The sequence below is a fragment of the Pteropus alecto genome, unplaced genomic scaffold, assembly GCF_000325575.1.
Source record: "Pteropus alecto unplaced genomic scaffold, ASM32557v1 scaffold110, whole genome shotgun sequence".
Lineage (NCBI taxonomy): Eukaryota > Metazoa > Chordata > Mammalia > Chiroptera > Pteropodidae > Pteropus > Pteropus alecto.
This window is the reverse complement of record NW_006431920.1, coordinates 2,548,073-2,575,921: the sequence shown is the minus strand read 5'-3', so window position 1 is coordinate 2,575,921 and position 27,849 is coordinate 2,548,073. Positions and strand designations below refer to the sequence as shown.

Below are 27,849 nucleotides of genomic sequence, written 5' to 3'. Positions count from 1 at the left end.
TGTGCTCTAAAAACAAATTTTAAAACAATCTGTCTTATTCATTTTTTTAAATGCTTAAGATCATGAAAGGCTTAAATAATTTTTTTTTTTAGAACAAAGCCCAACATGCAAAACTGTAGATGCTATCTGAATATGAAGGTATCCAATACAGAAAAAAGAAGGCCAATGGCTTTCTGGATTGGAGATGCCTCTGAGTATGAAATTCCTAGAGGCTAAACACCCAAAGTGCAGAAAATTAGTCATTTAAACTAAAAAAGGTAGGAAGTGCTGATTATTAAAATCAGCCATTTTTTAAAAAGGAAACTGAAAGCTAAGTAGGATTCAAACCACAGAAGGTGGCCGCATTATTTAAGATTAAGGTAAAATACAGTGGTTGGGGATTATGCCCATTTTACTTCTCTGCAAAAACCCATGTTTACGTCTCAGTTTCAGGTGCATCATTTGATGACACCAAAGAGAGGCTTTTTCTTTTTACATTTGAAATATTCTTCAGCAGAAAGAGTAAAAATATATTAATAATTTACAACCTCTCCATTTCAAGGTCCTCCCACGGGAAAGCACTCAAAATTGAACCCCCACCTCGTTACAGATCGATCAAGGCAATCACTGCTCTTCTAATGGAAAGTCTCTTCTCCCATAGCTACTTAAGAAATACCTTATCTGTAAAGGTTTTCATTACAAAATGCTATCATTGATACGAACCTAGACTATACAATACGTCTTTGAGATATTCAAAAGAAATTCACTGTTCCGTTCTCTAAAACTTACATATTAAATTAAAAGCTAAGCTTTAGTCCATTTTCCATGCATCTTTCAAGAATTTAAACTACCAAGTGGACTCTGTCAGGACAACCTGTTCCATCTGTGTACTTGATAAATGATGCGGCGAGGAGGTTTGGATTACACCTTTCCTCATGCTCTGGGTGAAAGCTGGTTAGTACAGTCAGTTCTGGACCGTGGTTCCTGTGCTATGCATTTTATACTTTAAAATGACAACATCAAGAATAATAAAGATCAGAAAAACAAATCTCCAAAGACTTGAAGAAGAGAACTGTAGCAGCATGTTACAGTGGAGACAAGGATACACAACAGCTTGCAAAGTGTATAGACTGCAGGCTCCAGATCAAGCAGCCTGGATGGGAATTCCAGCTCTCCCACACTCGGGATGTGACCTTGGGCAGCAGACCACTCAATCTATCTGCCCGGGGTTTCTCATGTGTAACAGAAATACCTGTCTCACAGGGTTGTTGCAGAGTAAATGAATGAACATATGTAAGGCGCTTGGAAGATGCCATGATTTTACTCTCCACTCCATCCCTTGCGTTTTTGGCCATTATTTTACTAAAAAGATGATTCTAAAGAAGATTGTAATAATTTAAAATTTACAAAGTTGGTCACTGTAAACCTAACTGGTTCTAAAAATCCTAAGACGACAGATATTGTATGGAAAAGATGGACCTGGCCTCTTAAAACACCATTTCCCTTAATAAAGTTCTTTTTCCAAAAATTAATATTGGAGATAAGATTAATTCCCTTACAAACCATCTTCTTTCCTGACAAAAACGCATTCTAAAACCCTGTCTATTATAAGCTCCTCTTATCAAGAGATGTTACTTACTAAAGAAATCTCAATTCTCTATTCTTTCTTTACATAATTTATAAATATGAGTTGATTTAGCACTGGTTCATGCTACCTGTCCAAATATAAGCTATTTGAGTCTATGTCACTTTTTAAAATATAACTTTGTCTTCTTTAAATATCAGATGCAGACTCGCTACAAATCTCAGATTGAGTCAAATGACCTTTCAATCTATTATTATTAACATATAAATTAATGATATGTAGCTCAAGATTACCCATGAAATCTAACACAGAAACCTCAACATATGTTACCAAAAAATAGCGTACACTACTATGACCTTTAAAAACCTTCTGAGATCTCTACGGAAACAAATAGACTGCTCCTAAATTAAGCCACCTTTCTGGGAAAAAAAATCAATCTGTCCTGAGAATAGTTTTATTGATTCAAATGCTTACTAAAAGAATTAAGTATAATACAGCATCTGGCCAGATATTAATGCCCTCATAAAATTAACAAACTAGAGCCCTTGGTTTCACTTTGGAGTACATTTTATTTGCTAATCAAGCTATTCACTACCCATCATCTGCTGTTATTATAGGTCATCTTACCCACTGTGAAATTATATGTTTCAGTTACGATAAAAAATTAAACTCTTCTAAAATAGCATATTAATAGAAAATAATAACTGGGTCAAATAAGAACCACTTCACAAAGACCTCATCATTCTACAATCAAGAAACTGATCTACTTGACTGTTTCCTATCTTCTAAGTCTACCTGGGATTTATCTTGTTCAAGTCTTTTCTTCTGTCTGACAATGTCTTCTAGGTGATACACTGATCTGGCTACAACTGGGTCAATGTCAAACAAATCATGCGACGTCAGTGAAGTTTCTTGCCGCAGCATCCACTTGTAAAAAGGTAAGCCAAGGGGAAGGTCCACCTGAAAGGGAATATGCAAAATATTTTAAGTCACATGAAGCTTCTACAATTGCCTCAATTCTATACTGATACTTCAAGAGGTCATTTTAAAAAGTGAGGTAATCCCCAGGAGGCAGAAATATATTTAGGAACTGTTTCTCTCATTATATTAAATTGTCTCCATTTAAATTCGATCTGAGGCCCTGATACTGTGAAAATTTTAGAATACTTAAGAATCCAATTTAAACAATGACGTTGGTAAAGGAATTTTTCAATCACAGATATATATATATTCTCCATAAGGCCCCAACATCAAGAGATGTTTTGAGGAATCTTACTCTTTTTGGGGCCAAGTAAACCTAATTCCACTGTAGTCTGTATTACTGCATATGTGGACCTAAGAGAGGTTAAAAGGAAGAACCAACTGATGACAATTAAAATAGAAAAATAACTGATTAACAGCTCATTCTTCAGTTACAGTGAAATTGTAAGGTTGTAAAATTGACATCAGATGAAAATGTCTTTTGCATACTGACAAACTATCTCAGAAAATGTGAGAAGAGGAAATAAATAAAAGTCCAGAAATATTCAAATCTCTGTGATTTCTTGGGTTATTTTCACTCCAGCATTTTAGTGGCAATTTACTACAGCTGAATTATATACTCATGTTTCATTACTGAATTAAAAATCTTATGTTAAGCATTTTAGCAACATATAATTAAAACCACCCTTAATGTTGCCAGATTCTCTGAACCCTTCCTTGCTACTACAAGAACGGGCCACTGATTGGCATTTGCACACTGCCTGGGAGCTGGTGTGAAAATGTGGCATCTTGGGCCTCACCCCTCAACTACTGATTCAGAACTGGCTTTTGTAACAAAATCTCCAAGGAATTTGTGTGCACACTGAAGTTTCTGAGAGACGATTTTAAAACGTAGCATTAACCGCAGATTAGGTAGTTCCACAAAAAAGTACAGAAAGCAACTGACTTTAAACTTACCAATCGGAAATCCATGATAGCCTTGGCCATTAATTTTCCTAAGAAGCGAAACTTCATCTTAACTTTTGCGATATGAGCTGGCTTAGCTGTCCTACCAAAGGGAAGCGCAAACAGGCCCTGGAGGTTTTGAATATACTTGGTCCCTTCTTGGCTTCCTGTAAAATGAGCAAGTCATCAAACTTTAGATGCTCTTTCCCAAAACAAGACAAAACCTGGTAACTAAGAACATTTAAGAAATTTGGTTTTCTCAAAATCAACAGTAGATCACGGAATGAAGTCCTCTAGAGCCTCTCCCTTATTTGAGAAAGGAGAAAACAAAGGCTGAAAGAAACTAAGGGCAGAGAGTGGCAGAAGTTAAACATTAAATGAATTGCAAGGACCCTCTACATTGTCTGAATTAACACCTACTAACTCCCAGATTCATTACCTTTTGGATTGCTAAGAGTAACTTCTTCACCTCTCCAGAGACCCAAGTCTGCTCTCTGTAGTTCCTGAGATACAAGTGCGTAAAACTCCAGTGTTGGCCCCAGACCTGTACCAACCTACGGAAGAGCAAAAGTAGAACAATTTCAAATTGGAGAATCTGTGCTGCTTTTTATTTTAACCTGCCAACCTCTTGGCAATGTGGAAACTAGCAGCAACTGCTTTTCAGAATGCAGCAGAGATTACTTCCCAAACTAATTGTAGTCCTTCGGTCTTAGACACCTGGAACGAGAACCAGAACCCTTCATTATTTTCTACTCACAGGGCCCCGACTGTACACAGTAACTGCACACTGATAAGAGCACTGTCGTAGCGGTGTATCTTAGCCTCAGGGACGAACAGGATGCTGTCTGCTTGTAGATCTCTCTCCCACGCTTTCCTTGGTGAACTGTTACCATAAAACCCACTCAAATGTCACCTCCTCAGAAGCCACCTTATCTGCCCAGTTACTTTGCTCCTTTCTTTAGGACTTACATTTCAGCAACATAAGTACTCATCACATTACATCATCACCATTTCATCATATGCTTACATATCTTACTTGATGGTAACTTTAATTCACCTTGCCCCTCTACAGTGCCTAGGCACACGCCAGCCATTTAATAGAGGTTTGTTGAATAAAACACAAATAGGAGAAGGTCTGAACCCATACTGGCAGCCAGTGGGCTGACCTAGCCTCAAAGAGTACATCATGGCATCTCGAGCCCCATGGTGCACTGGGATCTCCTGGGGCCTCTATCAGTGTGCGCACGTGGAGGTGGGCCCATCCTAAAGATTCTGATGTGGTAGGTCTGGTTTAGAGCCTGGGCACTGGTATTTGAAAACAAGGCCCAAAGGCAACTATACAGCCATGAATGAACACCCCCTCCTCCCCGAGAGATACCCACAATCCCAGGAAGCGTTCACAGCCTACTTATTCCCTCCTGTTCTGCCAAGGTCCTACCAGCTCACCCATGAATTAGATACGGAGCTTATGACAAGTTAATACCACAGTTTACAGGCCAAATCTAACCACAGTCCTGTCAGAAAGGCTATATTTTACTTAGAGATTATGTGCTGATAATGGGCATTATTTTACCATTATCACAGTTACTAAAAAAATATCCACATTAGTTTAAAAGATTAGATGTAGTCCACCAAAGGTTTGGCTCTCCACTTTCCAGTGATCTGCTGGGATGCGGTGACACTTTCTTGATCCACCTCTGTCCCTCTGTATTCCACAGCAGCCGGTCACCGCCACGGTTCCCACCATCGCCTCGTACCCGGTCTCCGCACTAGCACTCTCAGCACCTCACAGCCTGTCCTCACAGTGCCGAGAGGGGGCCTTACAAAAGGCCATTGTATGCCTCCGCGCCGGCTGAGGCTTCCCATCTCACTCAAAGCAAAAGCTCGGGTTTGCAGCGCGGCCCGCATGTCCTATGCGATCCCTCACGCAACTCCTACTTCCAGCCACAATCATCTGCCTACAGGGCTTTTGCTTCTGTCCTTTTGTTAGAGATGCTCTTCCCCCAGAGAGGGAGGACTCATATCCACTTAATGTCACCTCAGACAACCCTATCCCTCCCTATCATGATCCATCTTATTTTGTTTTATTTTTCTTCATCTCATGGTGTAACATACATATGAGTATGGGTATCGACTTCCTCAAACTAAAAGAATAGCTTTGTGATGGTAGAGACTTTGTATATTTTGTTTTCCACTGAATTCTGGACACTGGAGAAGAGGAGAAAAGGAGATGCAAAAAAAAAAAAAAAAAAAGAATAAAACTGCAATAACATCTGGTATCCACCAGATGGTGCTTTAAAGCCGGTCAGGTCTTTCTTCCTTTAGCATAATTATCCTGAGCTAAACAGAAACCACAGATCAGATCAATTTCCTTCATCTAAATACTGTTACTTCTGAAGGTAAAACAGACATAAAATATTATCTGACACAGGTATCTCTGCAAACACTTTCATCACAGTAAGTCTCTGTGAAGGGACCAAGCCACATCTGCTGTGGCAATTCACCCCTACCTTGACTGGCCAGCATCCCTATGTATATAGATCAACCTTCGTTCTACTCAGCCAGTGCACCAAAAAGGTAGGTACACTTTGGCTCTGCTTCTTTGTTTTTAAAGGAAGAAAAAGCATAAAGCTCTAGAAACAAAAGAGTAAAATACAAAAGTTTTTGACACTTGTCTCAAAACTTTGAAAGTCTTTTTCTTTCAAAACATATACTAGCACTTACCATGTGACAATATCCTAAAAGTGTTTTCCTCATTTAATCATCCTAACAACATGAGGAGGTGATTTTATTTATCACGCCCTTGTTGTGCTATCATTGAGTAGTTTACATATCTTGCCCAACTTTATACAGCTACGTAAGTGGCGCTCTAAACCCATAGTCCATTCTCCTTATCTTCCACCTGCCCTGCAGGCTGGGTCATTCATAGCCTGATCCCTGGGACTTGGGTGACTTTCTGAACCCAGAGACCAGTTTAGTTCTCTCCTAGCTTACCCATCATCTCTAGTGAGATGTAGCAAATTTTGATCCTCCGGAGTTGTTAGATTGTCTTCCCAAGGGCCACCAGCTGCTTTGTATGGTTGAATTTGATTTACAACCTAAGGCCTTATGCATATACAGCGAGCACTCCTGCCAGCCCCTCTTCCTCAATGAAGTTGGCTCCTGGAACCTTTTCCAGAGTCAACAGGTAAGACCCATCATGTAACATGCAATTTGAACAGAGCCATTAGGAATGAGAGGGAGAAGATATTCCTGGCAAGAGAAAAATATGCTGGAGTAAAAAAGTAGAAAGCTTGTGTAAATAAACTAGGCATATAAAGCCAGCTAAAGCAAAGGTCTTTCAGTTTCATGAGTAAGAAGTCTGGGCACATAAACATATAAGAACTGTATCCTCTGAGCAACAGGTATGATTGGGGTGGATTCAAAAGGAGGTCCAAATTTCTTATCCCAGTAGTCAAGTCCTCCACGCGTCTCCCCTTCCTCCCATTACTTCCACAGCAGTCACTTACTCCGGCCACTCACCACCAAGCTGGATCCTTTGCTCAAGCCGCATGTTTTGGTCTCTTAACTCTGCCCTCTTCCGCTTCCATTAAAGTCTAACTCAAGAGCTTACTTCTTCTCACAGCCTTCCCCACACACTCTTGGGACAGTGCTCCTTGTCTGAAAGCCTCATTCACTTGGTACCACTCACTGGCCACACCTGTTTGTACCTCTGTCCTGTGTCTCCCCAACTGCCACACCCTGGGGTCCCTAGCAGGCTGTACACTTCCCAATACGAAACTACTTAGAATTTTAATTTTCATGACTGAATACTCTTAACTTTTCAAAGTCTTAATGAGATGCAAAAGAATCAGAAATCAAAGTCATGATTAGAATTGTCAGAATGACTACAAAGAATACTGTAAGTTAAACTGCTAAATCTACACAGTACTTACCACAAGCCAGGCACTATCCTAATTCTTCACAATATGAACTCATTCACAACACCTGAGGTCATATTATAAACCACATGCTACAGATAATAAATAATCAGTATAATAGAAGGTTTGGAAATTTTATGTCCATCGAGCTTCAAAAGTCCCAAAACTTAAAGAAATTAAAGAAATTAAGAGAAAGAGGGGGAAAAGTATACCCAAGAGACTCAACACTTCAGAGTTAAAATATATAGAAAATCATTATTTGATTCTTCTGGTGTACTGTCCTGGCTGTGTAAAAGCATCTCAAAAGAAATAAAAGACAAAGATTAGAAAAGAAATAAAACTCTTTTTTCACAGATGACATGACTACCTACAACATGGGTCGGCAAGCTACAGTCCGGGCCCACTCGCTTTTGTATAGTCTGCAAGCTAAGAATGGTCGTTACAATATTTAACGGGTGAAAATAATCTTGAATAATATTCTACAATGTGTGAAAATTGCATGAACTTTAAATCTCAAGGACCATAATAAAGTTCTACTGGATCATAACCATGCTCATTCATATACATACTGTCTGCGGCCACACGCACACTACGAGAAGGCAAAACACAAGAGCTATGATGAAGACCGTGTGGCCCACGAAGCCTGAAATATTTATTATCTGGCCCTTTACAGAAAAGTTTCCCAAGCCTTGGGTCTACAATAATCCTAAATGATGTATTAAAAGGTTATATTAGAATAATTAAGTTTATCAACGTCACAAAAACCAATGTCAACATACAAAAATCAATTGTATTTCTGTAAACTAATAGCAACTGAAAACTCAAATGAAACACCATGAAAAAACATGAAATATCTAGGGAAAAATTTAACAAAATATACACGTGAAAGACCACCAGGCTTAATTTATAAAGCACACTGAGAGAAATTAAAGACCTACGTAAGTGAAAGGCTATACTGTGTTCATGGATTGGAAGACTCAAGACTTGTAAATGTCAATTCTCTTCCAAACTGATCAAGATTCAACACAATCCCAAACAATATCCTGAGAATTTTATAGACACAAAAAAGCTGATTCTAAAATTACATGGAATTACAAGGGATTGAGAATAACCTAAACAACTCTGAAAAAGAAAAAGTTGGAGGAATCACACTACCTGATTTCAAGACTAACTATAAAGCTACAGTAATTGAGAGAGAATAGATTAATAAAAAAGAACAGAAAATCCAGAAACAGATCCCAACATTCATAATTAACTGATTCTCAAAAAAGGTGCCATGGTAATTCGACAGGGAAAAGCATAGTCTTTTCAAATAAATGCTGAAAAAACTGAACAGTCTGGGTTTAGAAAAAAAAGATAAAGAAGCTTAACTCTTACTCTACACCATACATAAAAACCAACTCAAAGCGGATGGATCATAGGCCTAAATATAAAAGCTAAGACTAGAAAACTCCTAAAGAACACACAGGAACAAAATCTTTAAGACCATGGATTAGAGGAAAGTGTCTGTCTTGGGATCCAAAAAACACAAACCAGAAAGGGGAGGGGGGTGAGGAAGATAAACTGGGTTTCATCATAAGTTAAAATTTCTGTTCTTTCAAAGACATTTTGGCAGAATTCTTGGACATTTCTCCAGATACATGAATGGCCGATAATGAAAAGATAAATCAATACCATTAATCATCAGAGAAAGGCAAATTAAAACCACAGTAAGATACCATTATAAACCCACTAGAATAAAAAAGACTGACAATACAAAGTTTTGGTGAGCATGTGAAACCACTGAAACTTACATACTGCATTACTGGTGGGAATGAAAAATGGGACAGCTACTTTGAAAACAGTTTTGTGTTTCTTTTAAAGTTAAAACATCTTACCAAATGACTTAGCAATTCAACCCTGAAGTAGTTACCTAAGAGAAATAAAAACATATCTATACAAAGACTTGTACACAAATGTTCATAACAGCATTATACATAGTCAAAAACTCGAAACAACTGAAGTGTGCATCAACTGGTGATTAGATAAAACATTATTATTACTCAGTAATAAAAGAAAACAAATTGATACCTGCAACAACATGAATCAATCTCAAAAACATTATACTAAGTGACAGTAACACAAGGGGTTATATACTATACTGCTTCATATTTATTATGATACTGTAAAAAAGAAAAAATTAGGAACAGAAAACAGGTCAGTGGTTGCCAGGGACTGGGGTGGACGGAAGGGACTGATTGCAAAGTGGTCGAAGAACGTTTTGTAGTGATAGGATATTTTTCTTTATCTTGCTGCAGTTGTGTTTACAGACTGTATATATTTGTTAACTCTTAGAACTACATCTTAAAAGTGTGTATTTATTATACAAAAGTAGTATCTCGGGAGACCTGGTTTTTAAAAAAAGCAGTTGAAAACTTTTGAAAGTTATGTTTAAAAGATCATTTTACTTTATCAGTCTATAAAAACTACACAAACATCTGTTCTTACATGCCACAAAAAAAAAAAACCTGTCTTTCATTATACATTTTAACCTGAAAAATGGAGAACTTAGAACAAATCGTTCAAGAGAGAAACAAATCTCAAGTTTTTATATGAATTTCCCAACTGTCTTTTAGAATTTCAGAGGACCAAGATACTCTAATGACATTTTATCAAGGGCACAAATCACACTAAAAACTGTCAACAGACCCATAAGCTCACCTCGTTTTCATACTGGATTTCTAACATGGCCCGTGAGCTGCCAAGATCTTGCATCACAGACTCAGCTTGTTTCAGCAGTTCCTCTCTGTTCACAGTACGCTGCAAAAGGAAGTATCGACATGAGAAAACTAAGCTCACATTACACTTTAATAAAAAGGTGGTATTTATTAAAGTGCAAAAAAAAATTGGATTGTTAGAAAATTATTTCTTTAAAATAAAAAAACATTACCTCAGAATAGGTTAAGAAGTAGTTGCATTGCTACAAACATTGAAAGCATCCTGGCACACATGAAGAAAAGCTAGAAGTGTAATTATTATCTTAGCCAATGACAAGTTCAGAAAATGCAAGATGGAGAAGAAAGAATCTCTGTAACCTTGCCAACACGGATGCAATTCAGGGCTGCAGCTTAATGAATCTCCCTGGGTACACTTTAAAGTTAGATGACGGAGCAATACAAATGGAAGTGACAGGTAAGCTGGAAAGCTACTTACTGGCTCTGATGTGCAGAGATCCCACAAGCACAACTGCAAACATCTACTAATGAGATTCATGGGGATGAGGAAGGTCTTGGTAAATTTCCAAATTCTACCAAAACCATTGTTAATAGAATCCAAATGATACAAATAAAGGTAGAAATAGTGAGGCTTTTAAGTATAATGTTTTTTTGTTTTGCTTCTCATTCCTCCCACTCCCCTTTTTTATGTCATTACTACTAATGGCTCTTAGACATCTGGAGATAAAGGTTTTGAGAAGACAGACCTGAATAAAAATCTCAGTAAGCAAGAGGCAGAAGTGAACAAAGGAGTCCTCAGTAAAAGGCAGTGTGGTGTCAGAAGTGTAGGACTCAAGTCTCACACTGAAACAGCTCAGAGCTGTGTGTTTTAAAGCTATGAATGTAGAGCAGAGAGGAGAATCACAGGAAGATACAGTCGGCAACATAGGGGTTAACTGTGCCAGAAATACGAAATACGTCAAGGGTTTTGTTTCGGTCTCTTCTAATTGAAATATTTGCTAACAGAATGAAGTGGACCTGATTATTTCTACCTACTGCATAAGAGATCAATTATAAAAGGGAGGCTATATAGCTTGAGTTCCTAATTTAAAAAGGAAGAAAGACTCAGTAAGACAAGATTCTTTCTTGGCACGAGAATTATGACAACTAAAAGAGAAAAAAGCATTGTAGAAATTTCAGAAACTAGGAAAAAGAACTCTCACTGGAGAATGAAAGATTCACAGGTAGCCCAGTTCCAAGACACTGATAGGAAAATAAGGCTAATGTGGATTAAAAAGAAAAAAAAGATAAGCAAAGAAATGACTGTATGTAGGGCAGGCCTATAAACCAATACGCATAATTAGATGCAACACATTTCTAGTTTTCCCATAATTTTGAAAAGTTCAGTTTGACTTATCTTTAAATATTTTGGGGAGAAACTTACTTTTTTTCTATCCAATCTAGGTGCAACTCTGCTATCTTGAGAATCAGACTGGTTGATTTCTGGGTTGGTATCAAGTAATCTTTGCATTGCTCGGTCTCGATCAAATGCAGTTACATAAAAAAGCATTTGCCGGGTATCAAAAGGGAAGAAAAATGGGCTGTAAAAAGATGTGATATAAATTGGTTATCTCACTTAGAATCAGAAAACATAAAAAACCCCTATGGTAGAAATATCTTTTGATATGATACAGAATAATACTTATAAATCTAACCAATAAAAATGGTCTAGGCAAACTAATTTTGAAGAATCTTCATTAATTCTTGTATGAAATTTCTAAGTGATCAAGTAATAATGCATTAAGTAACTTTTCACTGTGAAATGAGAAATTCAACCATTAAGATTCCACATTTGAAATCAAGTCTATCCGAGATCATCTTTAATCTACCCAAAGACCTTTAGGAAGTATAACATGACTAGTGAAAGTTAAATTTTAAAATATGATCACCACTTCATGAGGCCACCAACCCACCCCCGAACCACATATGGCCAAGTCCTGGCTTTACTCCGTCATAATTTTGCTCTTAATTTGGCATTTCTAAGTCACCCAAAGCTGCAAACAGCAGCTGCTGATTTTCAAAGAACAAACCCTTCAGTAACACAGTCCTACTGTCTCTTGAGCTATGATTCTGGCAGTTGTTGCCACAGAGCTATGAAAGGCACTTCTTGCGATGATCTGAATGTTCAATATCTGTTTCTGTCCAATACAGGTAGCCAAGTGAGGATGTAGCCAGTGTGACTAGGAAACTTAATTTCTAATTTTATTTAAGTAATCTAGATGTAAGTAGTTACGTGTGGCCAGTGGTTACTGCATTGATCAGTGCAGTTCTACAGTCTCTAGAAATGTAGATCTGGATCCAAACAGGCTCAGAGAATCAATCGACTCCACCTGTGGAGTCCAATTTTATCATGGCTGAAGATTTGAATTTCCTCAGTCAAATATCCTTGTGTCCTTTCCTATTTCATATATATATAGACATACACTATCAAGTAGATCTAGTACCGATCCAGTTTGCGTAGCCTATGTGGATGCTAAAGCTACACTACTATGCAAGCTGTGATCAAATACGACACTGTTAATGAACACAACTAAATAGGTTCTCTAAAGACTACGTTTTTGTAACAAAATGTATAAAGACCAACACAACAGTAACACTCCCAAGGCCACCATTACAGAAGTGATAGTCTTACCAGGTTTTTCCTAGTTCAGTGAGCCATGTCGGGATGTTTCCTGTCATGATTACTAAAGGATCTTGAAGCTGCCTATTTGCTTTTGCTGTCAATTTACTGTTAATAAATTCGCTAGTTGGAATAATCTCCTTGCACATTGCATTCTGTAAAAAGTTAAAAAAAAAAAAAAAGTCTACATGTAGTAAAAACATTAGAATTACATTCACTATCTCTTCTTGTATCCTCGAATATGTATGAAAATTCCCTAGATTTCAATGATTACTAAAGGATCTTGAAGCTGCCTATTTGCTTTTGCTGTCAATTTACTGTTAATAAATTCGCTAGTTGGAATAATCTCCTTGCACATTGCATTCTGTAAAAAGTTAAAAAAAAAAAAAAGTCTACATGTAGTAAAAACATTAGAATTACATTCACTATCTCTTCCTGTATCCTCGAATATGTATGCAAAGTTCCTAGATTTCACCCGCTGGTTTCTAACATACGATATACAGCTTCTCACTGGTGTGTCCCAATCCAAACGACAACTTCTACAACGCATACCGAAGCACCCCAAACCCCACACGCCACTAGTAGTGGCTCAATCACTGATGTGGCAGCTAATGTTTCATGGAAGGGCAACTCTTATACTCTTCCCAACACTATATAAATATCAAAGACCACATTCAACTTGCATCCAGCTTTTTACTTAATATACACCTTAGCTTAGATAAATGAACTTTGAGTTAACTAAACCTAAAGAATTTTTACTATAATAAAATCATATTCAATTTCATGTTGTAGCTTAATTTAATTTACAGCTGGTAAATATTTTCAAATCTTCCAAAAAAATGAATAAAAAAATGTAGGCCAGGAAAAAAAGTGGGGGAGAATTTCCCACTGATGAGTACATTGTACTTCACTGAGCCAGGATCCCTGCATGTAGCTGAATCACTGCTTCCGTTTCTGGTACAAGAGGAAATTCATAAATTACTAAACAAAAACTATGAGATAACAGGTAATAATAGTACACCATGGGAAACTTCAAAAGTAGGCATCAATACTCACATCGTACAAATAATACCAGTATCGACTGATGGCATGTAAAACTCTTAAAAGAAGAATCACATCTAATGATGGGTCTTCAAAAGTTATATTTTCAGGTGGTGTGGGTATGAGGTAAACTTCTAAAGGATTTGATACTGATGGGCACACTCCATCTAAAAGACAAAAGATCAAAGTTAAGTGTTGATCAAAGTTAGAAAGGCTAAGCCAACAGAGCTAATGTCACCCTGTCATCCCTTAAAATAGTAACCACAAAGCTGTTAAGATTTAATGTTTGGTATCTATTAGTAGAGTATTGATAGCTTAAACATTTTTTTCTTCTTTATCTTACACATAAAGCATCCAGGCTTATGAAAATTGCTTTCTCTCCCATATCCAAATGAACATTATAGAGGAGAAAAACCTGACTCGTCTGCATTTCCTCTTTATACCAGAAACAATAGCTAACGATAAAATGGCCAGAGAGGAGTAAAGACAAAACATCTAAATTTAAGTTCAATGTTATAGACATTTCCAATATTTTTTATAACCAGCTTAAAACTGCCATATAAAATAGACAAATATACCCAAATTGTAAATCTGTTGAGATCTGGTTATCTAATCCAAGGCTCAGGACAGGATAGACTTTTATAGTTTCCAAGTAGGATTTGTGATTCCTTTAATCTTCGATTTTACTAATGGCGTTAATAAAGTTTTTTAAAAAGCGAGGGATCTAAACTATTGCCATTTACTTCTGCCAAGCAAAGGAATTAAAAAATCACAACTCTATCACTGCATGAAAGGGCAATTTTTAACACCAATAATATAGACACAAACATCTCAAAATAAAGACTCTTTTAAAAAAAAACAAACTTAGCTTTATGAATAAAAAAATTGTGGCAAAGACCTTGTTTCTGTAGAACAGGGAAAATCTCATCAACTGATACCAGTGTTTGAGCATCCCTGATGGGGTTAACGCAGACTACTAACGCTAAGGCACTATTACCATCATACGAAAAAGGGGGAGGAAATCAGCAAAACTGACTAGAAGGGAATACCAACTACAAAGGAAGTCAATTGGGAGATGCTACTACATTCTGTAGTCTATACTATACTACCTGGCAAATCATTTTATTCTTTCTGCGATTGTTAGAATATACTACTATAATGAATGGCACTAAAAATTAAGGGCCAACCTGTCAATGATCAGTCTCTTCTTTAATGTATTCTATTAATGATTTTAGTCTTCATGAAAACATGAGTTCTTCATGGAAAGAACGTCAAAGTTTTTCTCCATTTTCTTTCCAAATTTAATTTTGGAGATACTTAATTTTCTATTTTCTAGATAATAAAGTCAAAGGTTTGATCAAACGTTTCTTGTAATTTCCCTTTTTTCTAAACTGTACTCAAAGATTTTATTACTAGATACAAATAAACCATCAGGACGGGAGACACTGCCCCATGGCACTCTCTTCCCCTTCATGGACCAACCTACCGTGCCATAGCTCATCATGCTTCTTTGCATTTCTAGGAGAAGTTTTTGTTGGAGCTGTTTGGGCTCTTCCTCTTTTACCACCAACACAATCTTTACTACTTTCTTCATCCTCTCTCACGGGTTTATACCTAAAGTGACAGGGGTGTAGGTGAACCAAAAGCAGATGTTAAAACTGCAAATTATCCTACAAGGCCAAAGTGTGAGCCACAGACATCAGAGTGACCAGAGTACTCTCTCAGAGCTTTCCTCTCTCCCTACTATGGACTCAGAGAACTACCAATGGCACTGCTCCCTAGAAGAGGCCACCATCCCAGGAAGGACGCTAGGCAAACTCTGGGGGTAGTTCTGAGAAGACTGGCTCTCTTTAAATCAAATAACAGACATTCACAAAAAATGGAGGAAGCAGCATCCAAATAAATTTGCCTCTAAGTGTTCGGAGATGCCAAACCTCTTATAACTTAAAGGAACATCATCTTATAAAAGACATTTTTGTCTTAAAGACCTGAAACAAATCTAAAAAATAGATATAAACTATAAGTATGGCCCACAATTAAGTTTTCTAGTACTCTTAATGAGAAAGCTAAATATACACACACGTGCATGCTCACACATAAGAGAAAATATCTGGAGTGGCTTTTAATAATAAAATGTAGAATTTAGGGTCGCCTCTCCTTATGCAATATGAATTCCAAAACATACAGTATTAAAGTTGGTAAAAAACGAAACAAAGTCGTTTTCAGACTTGCCATATTGTATGAGTCTTCGTCCAAATACCAGCTCTTCCTAGAGGATTGCTCTCATCATCTGTGGACTCCCTTTCATCTTCTGCCTGTATACTGAACTGCCGTACTGCCTGATATACAGTCATGTTGTATGGTAGCAAATGTTCTCCAATGTAAAATTGTAGCCTGTGTCTTACATTTCCTGAATTTAAGAACTGAGCAGCCTGAATAAAGCAAAACAAAATCTACTTAAGCCATAGGTCCTGAACATTATACATGACAACATAGTGGGAATAGTATCTTACCAGAGACTCGTCTATTTCCTCATCAGAGCCATCATCGTCGCTGTCTTCATCATCTTCTCTTACTCTTCCATACCCTAAGGGCCCGAGATAGCTGTTAAAAACTCTTAGCGATTTTACACGGCAAAGAAAAGACTGCACATAGTGTTTAAACTAACAGTCTTAGAAAAAAGTATATATTACACTTTGATCTATGAAGCAGCAAGATCTAAAAAAACTGTCAAATATAAAATGTCATTTCTAATATACTCAAACAAGAAAAAATAACTCATCACCCAAGTAAGCAGACAGGCCCTACTAGGTTGAAGATATTTCTACATAATGCATATAAATGATGGCAACACATGTTCCTGATGCTAGGTTTCAAGAGAAACAGCAATAAACAGGGAAATAATTTATATATCACTTAATATAATTTCACCCCAAATGTACACATAAACACACAACATATATATAATGACGAGTACCTCTAACTACAAGGTATCTCTCGATAGCTTGCACCAAGGCCAGGGGGTCAATCTTGACAGGTCCACCCTTCCACTGCTTCACATTTGCACAGTCTGGATGTCTTTGTAACTGGCATTTTAACTGATGTGTGTTGAAAAATTTTAAAGCCTGTGATCCTCTGTTAAGAGAAAAGCTCAAAATAATTTGTGAAAAAAAGTTATTCTATTATTTTCAAAATCAACATACAGCAATTCAAATAAAATACAAACTACATTTTCTTAAGGCACACAGTAAGCACTTACTTATCAGTTATGTAAATAGTAAAGCAGCAATTCAAGTAATTTAGTAAAAGTTACTTTAAAATAAGAAATGCAAGAGGGTATGTATATGTACATGTGAAAACATTAAACCAACGTTCGATCTCTGCCATGAACCATTGTGAGCAGAAATACCTTATCAGAGATTTAATTATTTCTCTGAATAGTCAATCATTTGAGCATGTTCGCTTCTGCAATATTTTGCTGTGCCTACTAAATTCCATTCATTTAAAAACAAAACAAAAATCTTTTTTGCTTTCAAGGATTTTAGTTATAAAATTACTTTAAATGCTAATCTTTTAAATTTACTTTGCTAAATTCTTTTTAAAATTTTTTATTGAAGTACAGTTGGCATACAATATTATGTGAGTTTCAGGTGAACAAACTGCTACATTCTTTTGAATGAGGCAGTTTAATAGCTACATCAGTCTAAACTTTGTAAGGATATTTAACTGCTCAATTCAGAAAAGGGCTGGCAGGAGTTAAGATACAGACAAGTGTAGTTAAAATGTAGTTACCTATAAGGCAAATAGGGGTATGGAAAAGAATATTCCATTGTATTGATATACACGTATGTAAACATATTTATTTTATACAAATTTGGATAAAAATGAAAAGCTGGTTTTCTCAAAGCTGAAAATGTCCCGTCATTTCACAAAATATTCCAGTATAGCATAATGATCAAAATTAGATACTGCATTCTACATTAAATTTCAAAGCAGAAAAAACACCCTCGTTTAAACTGATCACTTTTTCTATTCAATGAGATGCCTATTGTTTTCTAATTCAATCAAAATTTAAATGTTTTAAGAGCATATCGGACTATTTTAAAACTAAACTAATTTTTAATACAAACTAATTTTTTATTTTTCATGTTTCTAGTCATAATATTCTAGGAAGCTTATAATATTATGTAAAACACAACAATTAACTCCTACAATGAAGGAGTTTCTATGGTATCTCACGAGGCCTATAAAAAAAACTACTATGCAACTGAAAAAAATAGGAAGTTTTATTAAAATAGCAAAACTTCAAAATAAATACTTACTCGTTAAAACTCACCCAAATACAAAGTTATAAGTACTTATATTACATATGAAATCATATTAATGAACAGAATGTAAACTTTTTATTATCCATACCCACAAAGTTTTTAAAGAGAAGCTTTATATATTAAACTATGTCAATTTAAGAAAAACTAAGCCTATTACAAGTTGCCAACAGTCACTGGGCTATATATTTTTAAAACATCACGTTTAAGAAACACTGTGATTTTAAAGATAAACAGTATTTAATTCACACTTTAGAATGTTCCATTTCTTCCGTCATTATAGCTAAATGTTCTTCAGGCAGATGAAGACATTACCAGACCTCTTGCCACTTTTCAGCAAGGTTAATTAAGGGCACAGTTCAAGGGCAAGGGCACACTCAGGCAATGATCCTTACCTGCCTCCTGTCCCATTTCCACTGGGGAAGTCGTGCACTTTGACTGGGAATTGTTCCATCTGGCTTAAGCAGTTGTTCATCTTGTGAACTAATGCCAACAAAGGTGCATTACCCACTGGTTCTACTCTTCCAATGGGCTCCTCTCCAGGAAGCTAAAGTTATAAATAAACCAACATGTTAAACAGGCCTCCTCCTGAAAATGGAACATTCCTCAACAAGAAAATGTAATAGGCTGTTTTAACAAAAGGGTACCATTCGCCTATTTCATCTTTTTTAATGATTTTGTTAGAACAATGTTTCCAAATAATTTCAATAAAGACAATCTTGGCAAAATCTGACTCAGTCATGAGGCTATCTGCAGTCTTTATTTGCAGTCTTTATTTACCCTTTATTTAGTAGGAATACTCTTATGCTTTGGCCACAAAAATATTTAATGTGTATAGAGCGCTGTTTAGAATCTACTGGGGATATCAGGTTTATGCATTGTAGAACTCTTGAAACCCATACAGCCCCAAGGAGTTTCAGGTTAAAAGATTACACCTGTACATAATCTTAAGTATGGTATAAACTACATCCATTATTGCTACACACCTATGACTCTCTAATAAATAAACTCTGCTTGAAGTAGCCCCACAAATTAAAATAATATAAGCAGTGCTCAAATGCCTGCAAACACTGGAGAGGCACGGTGAAGCAGTTTCACTCACACACAGGAGCATTATCCTTGGTCCTATTATACAGATGAGCCAGAGAGAAACTTCCCTGAAGATGCCTTCTCTTAAGCAGTTATAAACAAGTATAGTAGTATAAAATCAATAGTGTCACGAGTAGCTATTCTTTTGCTCTCACTAGCTGAGGGTAAAGGAAGGAGAGCTACTCTGTGAATCCTAGCCTTGTAAACCACATTTCAAATGTGACTGAGCAAGCTTGAATGAACTGTTATAGTACAGACAGCCCTCGATTTAAGACGGTTAAGATTTTTCAACATTACGATGGTACGAGAGCAATATTCACTTAGTAAAAACCATTCTTTGAATTTTGATCTCCTCCCAGGCTAGACATATGTGGTATGATACTTGCTTATGATGCTGGGCTGTGGCAGAGAGCCACAGCTCCCAGAGATACACATGATCATGAAGGTAAACAACTGACACTCTACAGTGTACTGTGCTGCCAATGATTTTTGGTTACTGTGCTCTGAGCAAGTTTAAAGTAGTCTAGGGAGAAGCTATGATGTTTGGCAGGTGAAGCTACGTGTTAAATGCATTTTCAACTTACAATATTTTCAATTTATGATGGGTTATCGGAATGTAATCCCACTGTAAGTCAAGAAGCATCTATACTGCTTTACTTACGAAATGGAAATGTATCATAGCTATACTGTGTGTTTACTGTATTTCCCTAAATATATACATATCTATATAGCAAATTCCAATATGTCTGAAAAACTAATATTGAAAATAAAATATATTCTACAGGTAAGAGACTACTGTTAACAGGTTGTCTTGCAGAAAAAGACTCCAGATACATCAACCACAGAGACTCTAGCACTGGGTTCATTAAATCACCATTTCATTGTTTTGTGGGGTTTTTTTTTACTGTTTACTTGATATATAAAGGACCAAGAAATCCAAGCTACATATAAACAAGCTAGAAACTGTACCTTAATATCTTGACCAAAACCTACTGGAAATCATTTCTGGGATGAAAAGATACACAATAGTGAAGAGTGATTCTTATAATAAGATACATAAGCAGTATTAGATAACTTACTGGAGAAGAAAAAAATACATGAAGAAATCTCTTTAATCTGATCTCTCTGTTCACAGCATCCTTTTCACTTTTAGATGTCAAATAAAGCAACAGCTGCTTCACAAATCCACTATGCTGGATTTCAAATGATGAAACATCTGACTCTGAGACTATGCTACGGATTTCAACAAGGCACTCGGCTCCACCATCCACCTGAAAGAGTTGGGAACAGTATTTCTATATTGATTTAAACAGCCCTTACTATATGCAATTTACATTTCCCCAAATGAAATCAAAGACACTCGCAACACCGTGGGGTGGGGGGCATGGCACGTTCTTGGTAGATCTTTGGAAAACTAAGGAAAATATAACCTTCTACACACATTCACAACATGTTAAATATTTCATGATGAAAAACCAATGGTCATACTAACATAAAAAAGAAAAACTTTCACAATTCAACCAATGTAGTTCTATTTAAAGAAAAAAAAAGATGAGAATACAAATTAAGGAATAAAAAACTATAATATCAGAATGGAAAGATAAAACAAGGGTACAAGGTATCACTTTAAATAAATTTAAAATATGAATAAAATGGACAATTTCTTGGAAAACTTACACGACTCAAAGTACTCTAAGTATATCAAAAACATAAAATGACGAAGAATCAGATAAAATGTAAAACGCTTACTAAACCTCTGCCCTCTCCAACTACTTTGAGAACCCAGGTGGAGAGGGGTTACGGGGAGTCCTGTCAGATCTAATACCGTAGTTAAAGAGGACTTAGAGAACAGGAGATGTGTCTGAAGGACATTTCTGAAGTCTCTTCATTTGTCAAGATATGTGGAATGTGAAAGAAAGAAAGTCAAAGATAAGATTTCTAGTACATTTAACGATAAAATGATAAAGCATGAAAGTCAAGGGACAAGTTAAAGAAATGTCTTTAGATGCCGGAAGCACTAAAAATGTGCTGGACACGGTACCTGGAGGTTGAGTTGTTCAGTTGCAGCACAGAGTCTCTGAAGGACATTCAGTGCAGGGTTGCTTCCGTCCATGTTCTCAGAACTGAAATAATGCTCAACAAATTTGTGTGCCTGCTCCTTAATCCAACCTTTAATTTTTTCTCTGCAAGAAGAAAAAAGGAGATATTGAAGTCTCAGTGTACATAGAAAAGACTTCAATTTATAACTTTTGATCAAAAGCAAATAGCTGCTACATTTATAACTTTCTGGCCTATGCTTATAGACTAATAAATTCACGCTCCATATTAACCAAATTAAGTTTCCTTTTGAAATTGGGCTAAGATGTACCTAGAGAAATGCACAGGGTGCTTAAAATACATCTCACATTACTGCATGAAGAGTAAACAAAGTTCCAACTTCTTGGGACTCTACAAGGTGACAGTTTCCTCAGTATTCAGCTGAAAGTGACTTTACATAATTGTTTTCTAAGGCAGAGACATAGCTACATTGTTCTTTGCTTGTGTTCCCTGGAGAGCTAACGTAAAAAACTATACATCAGAGACATGTACCTGTTAGGTGCATAATTAACTATAACAACTGAGACCCAGCTGCCTAAATTACAAATTCTGATGGCTTCAAAAATACATTTGCTCTGTTATTTTATTGACTGAAATTCAGAACAATAACCAACCAAGCAAACAAAAAAGAGTCTGTTTTCCCAGTGACAGTTGATATTTTTAAATTTCTTATTTCAGAGGAAGTAGTCCTTTTTGGTATGCTACATCCAGAGCCAAAAACAGAACAAAACAAAAAAACAATTTTCAAGTATTTTAAAGAAATCATTTTTAAAAGCCATAGGTTGGCTTTTAAACTAGCAGTTTAGCTAGTAGTTTTCTAAGTTCCTAAAAAAGACTCTACTCTTAAGATCCTTAAGTTCCATTGTCAAGGGTAGAAGAAGGGTGTCATCAAACTGCATGTGTACAGAAAATGTCGGTTTTCCTTTGTCTAGAACAAAACTGTGGATGGGAAACATAATTTGTTTGGTTTTGAAAATACATGACTCCCAGAAGCTAGAGAGGTGTCAACAAGAGTTTTAAAATGTAATACTGGAACTCACGATGAACCCAGACGCAGAGTTCAAGAACTGAGATCCTACTGTATCCTTGAGTTCTGCCACTTGTGAGCATAAATTAAAGCTGTGTCCATGTTTCATCTCCATATAATAAATATGCTGACTAAAATAATGCTGTTTTTCTAATCTGAGAACAGAGCACGGAAACCCCCACCTCACCTATTATTGGATATGGTGTCCTTTGAGGCGGCCCTGGCAAGACCACTAACTCCTGCAGTTCGCGCCGGCTCAATGTTGTTGCTGTTGGACTGTGCGCTTAACCTCCCCCATGTTTTTGGATTCAAGCTTGCCAGGAAAGAAGATTTAGGTGACTGAGTAGTGGTGGGGCTTTTAGCTATGAAAAGAGAGAATGAGTTAAATCATTTTAGTATAACTGATGAAAACCAACTGAATTTTAAGACTCCCATTCTTAATACAAGATTAATTAGCTGAAAGAACTAAGGACACTGGGTATTCAGGAAACTCAGGCATACTTTAAAGCTATCAGCAGTTTTAGGGACAAATCTCTAACTGCTACCAGCTCCCTTTTACCTCACACAGTTCATCACAATAATTACCTTGATTGTCTACTTTGTCATCATCTCTTGGAGGTGAATACTTTGGCCTTCGTGGCCCTCGTTTTGGCAGTCGTTTTCTCTTTAGGACGTCACTTAATCGACTATCACATGGAAAAATATGGGATAAGTTTAGCAATGACTACAATTTATTATCATCACTCATTGAAAAACAAGCTAAAATGGCAGAAACAATGAGTTAGAAAATATTGCCATAACAGGGCATCTTTCAGTTAGTGATTATTTAATGCTGACTCTGCACCAGTCACATTCTAGAGGTGTACAGCCCCAGAAAAAGATCAGTTCCGTTGGCTAGCTATCTGACTACATTGAACTACTAAAAAACCAAATAGAATGATTAATGTTGTGTTAAAACGTACATACGAAAAAGTACATTAAGTATGTAATGAGAAGAACCAACATAAAAAAGAACTGTGCAATCACAAACTAGAAACATGCTGAATCTGAGTACCATTTTTTTTCCCTAACCTAAATGACAAATACATGACATTGACTATTAATACTTTCCAATATTATCCAAAGTAATTTCATGGTGAGTAATGGCAATAACATTCTAAATAAATACATCTATAAATACTTTATGATTTTCCCCCCCAAAATTATCTGTTTACGAACAAATCTAGCAAGGGATAGAATATATGAAAGAGAACATGTGTTGCCTTTGTGTGTTATTTTCCCTATTAACAGTACTAGAAAAAGTCTGAAATATCCAGAGATTCTTAGAATAACAAAGCTAGAAAAGATGAAAAAATGTTCTAGTTCAGTTGGTCTGTTACCCAACTAAATTTAGAAAAATTGAAAAATTCTTCCAACATCTGCCATGTCTATTGAAAACACTCCAGGATGAGTGAACTTTCAAAGAATAAACAAATATGAGTAAACAATTCTCTCTTTACAAATTTATGTAAACTTTTCATTTGAAACCATACTAAAAGGGAATGGGACCACCTAAAATTCTAAAAGTATTTTAAGAAAAAGATTCTTTCCTCTTTCTCTAAAATTATCAACTGTTAGAAACTATAATCAAGTCTAATTCCTTAATTTAAGTGGCTCAGAAATACTGCAATTGTCTGAACTGCATTACATTTCACCAAGTACCTATGGTATCTCAGGCACTATGCCTGTGCTGTATGGTAAAACCCTGCATAACTTAAGTTTATTGCAACGACAGCTAGGGGGAGGGAGTGGGACTGGGCAGGAAGTAGAGAAGCAGGCAAGGCTTCGAGGAAAAATGGAAGACATATTCAACTTGAGAACAGGGAAGGGGGAGGGTCACTAGTATTCTCTAGGCCCAATCTCCTTAAACTGGGCCCATGACATGGGTACAACCTAAACTCAGCAGCCTCCTAAAATGACAGCAACTGCGCAAGAAGTCCCAGTTTTTGCTCCAAGTCCCAGAAGTGCCAAAATTCATATTTAAGCCAGAATGGACAACTGCCACCAGGTGGCAGTAAAAGCAGCTGGGATCCTGAGTCGGCTAGCTTCATAGGACAATGCTACTTTGCAATTTACAAGATTAAATTTTTAGACCCCACTTATATTATTTTACCAAAATCTCCTTTTCACCTTAAAATGAGTAAAGAAGGAGTATTATTTATTACCCTGAGTACATTCTGAATTTTAGAAGTGAGTTTGGTTCATCATGCACCACTCATATACCAATAAGTTTCTAACATCAAAGAAACAAAAACTTTTAAAGTATGATTTGTTTCAACACAACAAAATGGAAACCAACAAGAGGATCTGGTAATGTCCTCAGTAGCAAAATACAACAAAAGGATTAAAAACAGAAAAAAAGGTAGAAGACAATTTTCTTTAAGTAAGAACTCCCATTATCCTTTCTTAAGAGCAAAGTTCCCATTTGCCACTTAAAGATAAATGGGAAATCAGTCTTTTTCCTTTATATTCTAAAAATTCTAATTTTTAATATTTTCCAGTATATCAGTATCTGGATGTCTCACAGCTGGTACATCTGCTGCAATATGGTAAATAATTCAAGATTACAGAATCAAAAATGAGAGTTCGACCACACATCTGTAAAATAAGTATGTGACACTGCAAGCCATTTAACTTCTCTGAGTCTTAGTTCCTTTTTATGTCAACGAAAATACCATGTATCTCTTATGGTTCCTGAACATGGCTCAAATACAGCAGGTTTGCAATACATATTCATTGTTCTTCCTGTTTACATTAAACACCTAACAAAATACGGATGAAAAAGTATAAAATGTGTACTGTCTCTTAATATTTTCCCATTTTATTCCCTGTGTGAGTCTCAGCTGCCAGGGCAGAGAGCAGAAAAAAATCACCGCACAACTCTGACTCACCCTTGAGGGCTCAGATCTAAAGAATCATCTCTGCTGTGCTGCAAGCTGGGGGATCCCAAGTCGGCAGCGGCGTGAGTGGCAGCCGTGGCTGTCCCACTGCTGACGGACGTCGTGGACCCCAAGGATCCTGACCCATTCGTACACGCCTTTGGTGGACTTGTCAACAAAGACTCCGATTCTGCTAAGTGTTTCACTTGATGCATTACGCCTACATAAGAATAAAGATTTTTAAAAAAGAGTCAGTTTTAATCAGGACCTCCTTCCCGCCACTACAAAATCCCTAAACGCTAATACTGATTTATAGGGAATGAATAAAAAATATCTGGCAAATGGGAAAAAAAAAATTAGGTGCCAGAGTTTTCAACTTGACTCCTTTCAGAATAGTAGTAGGCAAGTTCAAAATTAAAGAAAGGTATTTATATTGAATGTCTTCTTATATTCACAACTCAATCACAGGAAATTTAATATGATCACAAAAGTCCTACTAAAAATTCAAAATGCCCATTATAAAAACAACCATCAGAGAAAAACAGTGCAGCTGTGGCTTCACAGCTACCAGGGGAGAAAGTTAACTTCAAATGTTACAATAAGGCAAGATCACAATAACACTGCTGCCAAAAAAGAGAACACCAGCCTTGGAAGGGTAAACGGAGAGTTAAACAGTAACTTATGAGGCAGGGGCTCATAATGTGTCTGGGTTAGGAGCATAGGTGGATGTACATGGGAGATGGTCCAAGAACTATCAAATTGTATACAAAGATATCATGTCTCAGTGATGTGAGTGCATGTTCAGAAATTCACATTTTTCTGGGGAAGGGTCTAAAGCTTTCCATCAAATTCTTTATTAAAAAAAAAGAAAAAGTAAAAAAAAAAAAAAAAAAAAAGATGTTGGGATGAATTCAAGCTTCAGGCATTCATTCCACAAATATTATTTGTGGCAATCTTAGCCTAGACTGTGTGCTGAGTACTTTGAATATAGCCATGGATGAGAAAAATGCACTCAGGGCACTACTGTCTAGTGAGAAAGACATAATTTACAAGATTCTAGAAATAGAGTAAATTGCTTAAAAATGAGAAGGAAAATATAATGCTGCTGGAGCATATAGTAGTAGGATCTAAAGGAAGATAAGCTGTTCAGAGGTAAGAGACATATAAGCGGAACCTCAAAGAATAGTGGATCTAGCCAGATACAAAGTACTAGAAGCCATCAACATTCCTCCATAGACTTCAAAATGTATACACTTTGGGGGTAGAAAATGCAAAGTAAAAAAAATAAAAACCACTTTGAGAAAAAGACTGATTCTGATAAACTTCCAAGTCAGAAAGGTAGAACAACTGAAAGCAAACAAGAAAAAACAGAATACCAAAAACATAATACAGAATGTAAAATATAAGATATTCTACGGCTAAAAATAAAAACACATACCAATTGTTTATGTGAACACAGAAAATGCCTACTTGTATATATATTTGGTTTGTTTACCATACTTATTATCTCTGGGAAATGAAGAGAGTCTGCCTTCTATTTTATATAAATACGTGGTGTTGGAATTTTTGGAAAACTCATTGTTATTTGAAAAGAAATGATAAGAAACGATAATAAAGGGTGAAAACCTCTTCCCATATGATTTAACATTATTAAACTAGCACGTCTATTGCATTCTCAAGATGTGAAGAAACACGAATCCAGTATAAGAAAAGGGCTTCAAAAAAAACAGAAAACAGATCATAATGCAGAAAGAATCAGGACTGTTGATAAGATGGGAGATAAAGCTAAAGATTACTTGAGAGAAAAACACCATTATTTCCTATATCCTAAAAGACTAAAAGAACCATGAAGAGATTTCTGTTGGTAAGAAAGAACTTCTTTGAATATCTTGGCAGATTTGAAAAGGATATAACACCTGAATGAGTGACAGGGCTTTATCTTTGAGATCCTCAAAAAGAGAAAAACATCACTTCTAGCCTGATTTCAACATTCAAAGTCCTCAAATCAGAGGACTAATTGCATTGTGAAGACTGCAAGTCTTAAATTATTCTGTTATCTATACAATGAAGTATAAAAATCCCTTTACAACAACTATTCTGATCTACTAATACGATTCACTGAGAAAGTGACCTCGAGGAATCTTTCTGGGCAGCTGTATGTAATCGATATAAAAAGCAAAGTCAATGATTGCTTCTGGCCCATAAATACTTAAATCACTGAAACTCACTAAGTGTTCATCAACTGACAGTAAATCACATTAGACCTGCATTAACAGATTTATAAAAGACACTATATGCACTTGAGTTATAAGCATGCAAATATCTTATATAAAGGGTAACAGTTTAATTATTCTACAGATTAAAACTATAATTCTATTGAAATACTATTTAGACTAAAAGATCAACCATTAATTATAAATGACGTTACCTTCTCTTCTGAAGTAAACACTAAAAATATCAGGTAACTTCTGCATTAAGATTTCTGCCATCTGAAGTGCTCCAACTACTATCTTCAGGTCTTGGCTTGATAGCATGGAAGCAATGTGACTAAAAAAAGAAAGCATTTTGT

General features: G+C 36.2%; 1 protein-coding gene across 24 annotated transcripts in view; it reads right to left on the bottom strand.

The window, feature by feature from the left end:
* TRIP12 (thyroid hormone receptor interactor 12) overlaps positions 1-27,849 on the bottom strand; it is a 132,504-nt gene that overhangs the window by 5,649 nt on the left and 99,006 nt on the right. For 17 of the 24 annotated variants that reach the window (XM_025043231.1, XM_025043234.1, XM_025043235.1 and 14 more), the window contains 19 exons: positions 27,709-27,827; positions 25,293-25,500; positions 22,948-23,048; positions 22,550-22,724; positions 21,280-21,421; positions 20,318-20,509; positions 18,545-18,696; positions 16,802-16,974; positions 16,338-16,411; positions 16,057-16,256; positions 15,311-15,438; positions 13,840-13,991; positions 13,066-13,147; positions 12,796-12,856; positions 11,548-11,704; positions 10,111-10,209; positions 3,930-4,044; positions 3,503-3,657; positions 2,360-2,524 (listed from right to left, as the gene is read on the bottom strand). In XM_025043231.1, coding sequence (XP_024898999.1) covers positions 2,360-2,524; positions 3,503-3,657; positions 3,930-4,044; positions 10,111-10,209; positions 11,548-11,704; positions 12,796-12,856; positions 13,066-13,147; positions 13,840-13,991; positions 15,311-15,438; positions 16,057-16,256; positions 16,338-16,411; positions 16,802-16,974; positions 18,545-18,696; positions 20,318-20,509; positions 21,280-21,421; positions 22,550-22,724; positions 22,948-23,048; positions 25,293-25,500; positions 27,709-27,827 — 2,650 coding nt within the window. Of the gene's footprint in view, positions 1-2,359; positions 2,525-3,502; positions 3,658-3,929; positions 4,045-10,110; positions 10,210-11,547; positions 11,705-12,795; positions 12,939-13,065; positions 13,148-13,839; positions 13,992-15,310; positions 15,439-16,056; positions 16,257-16,337; positions 16,412-16,801; positions 16,975-18,544; positions 18,697-20,317; positions 20,510-21,279; positions 21,422-22,549; positions 22,725-22,947; positions 23,049-25,292; positions 25,501-27,708; positions 27,828-27,849 lie in introns of all 24 variants that reach the window. The other 7 variants (XM_025043238.1, XM_025043239.1, XM_025043240.1 and 4 more) reach the window with 2 other exon arrangements.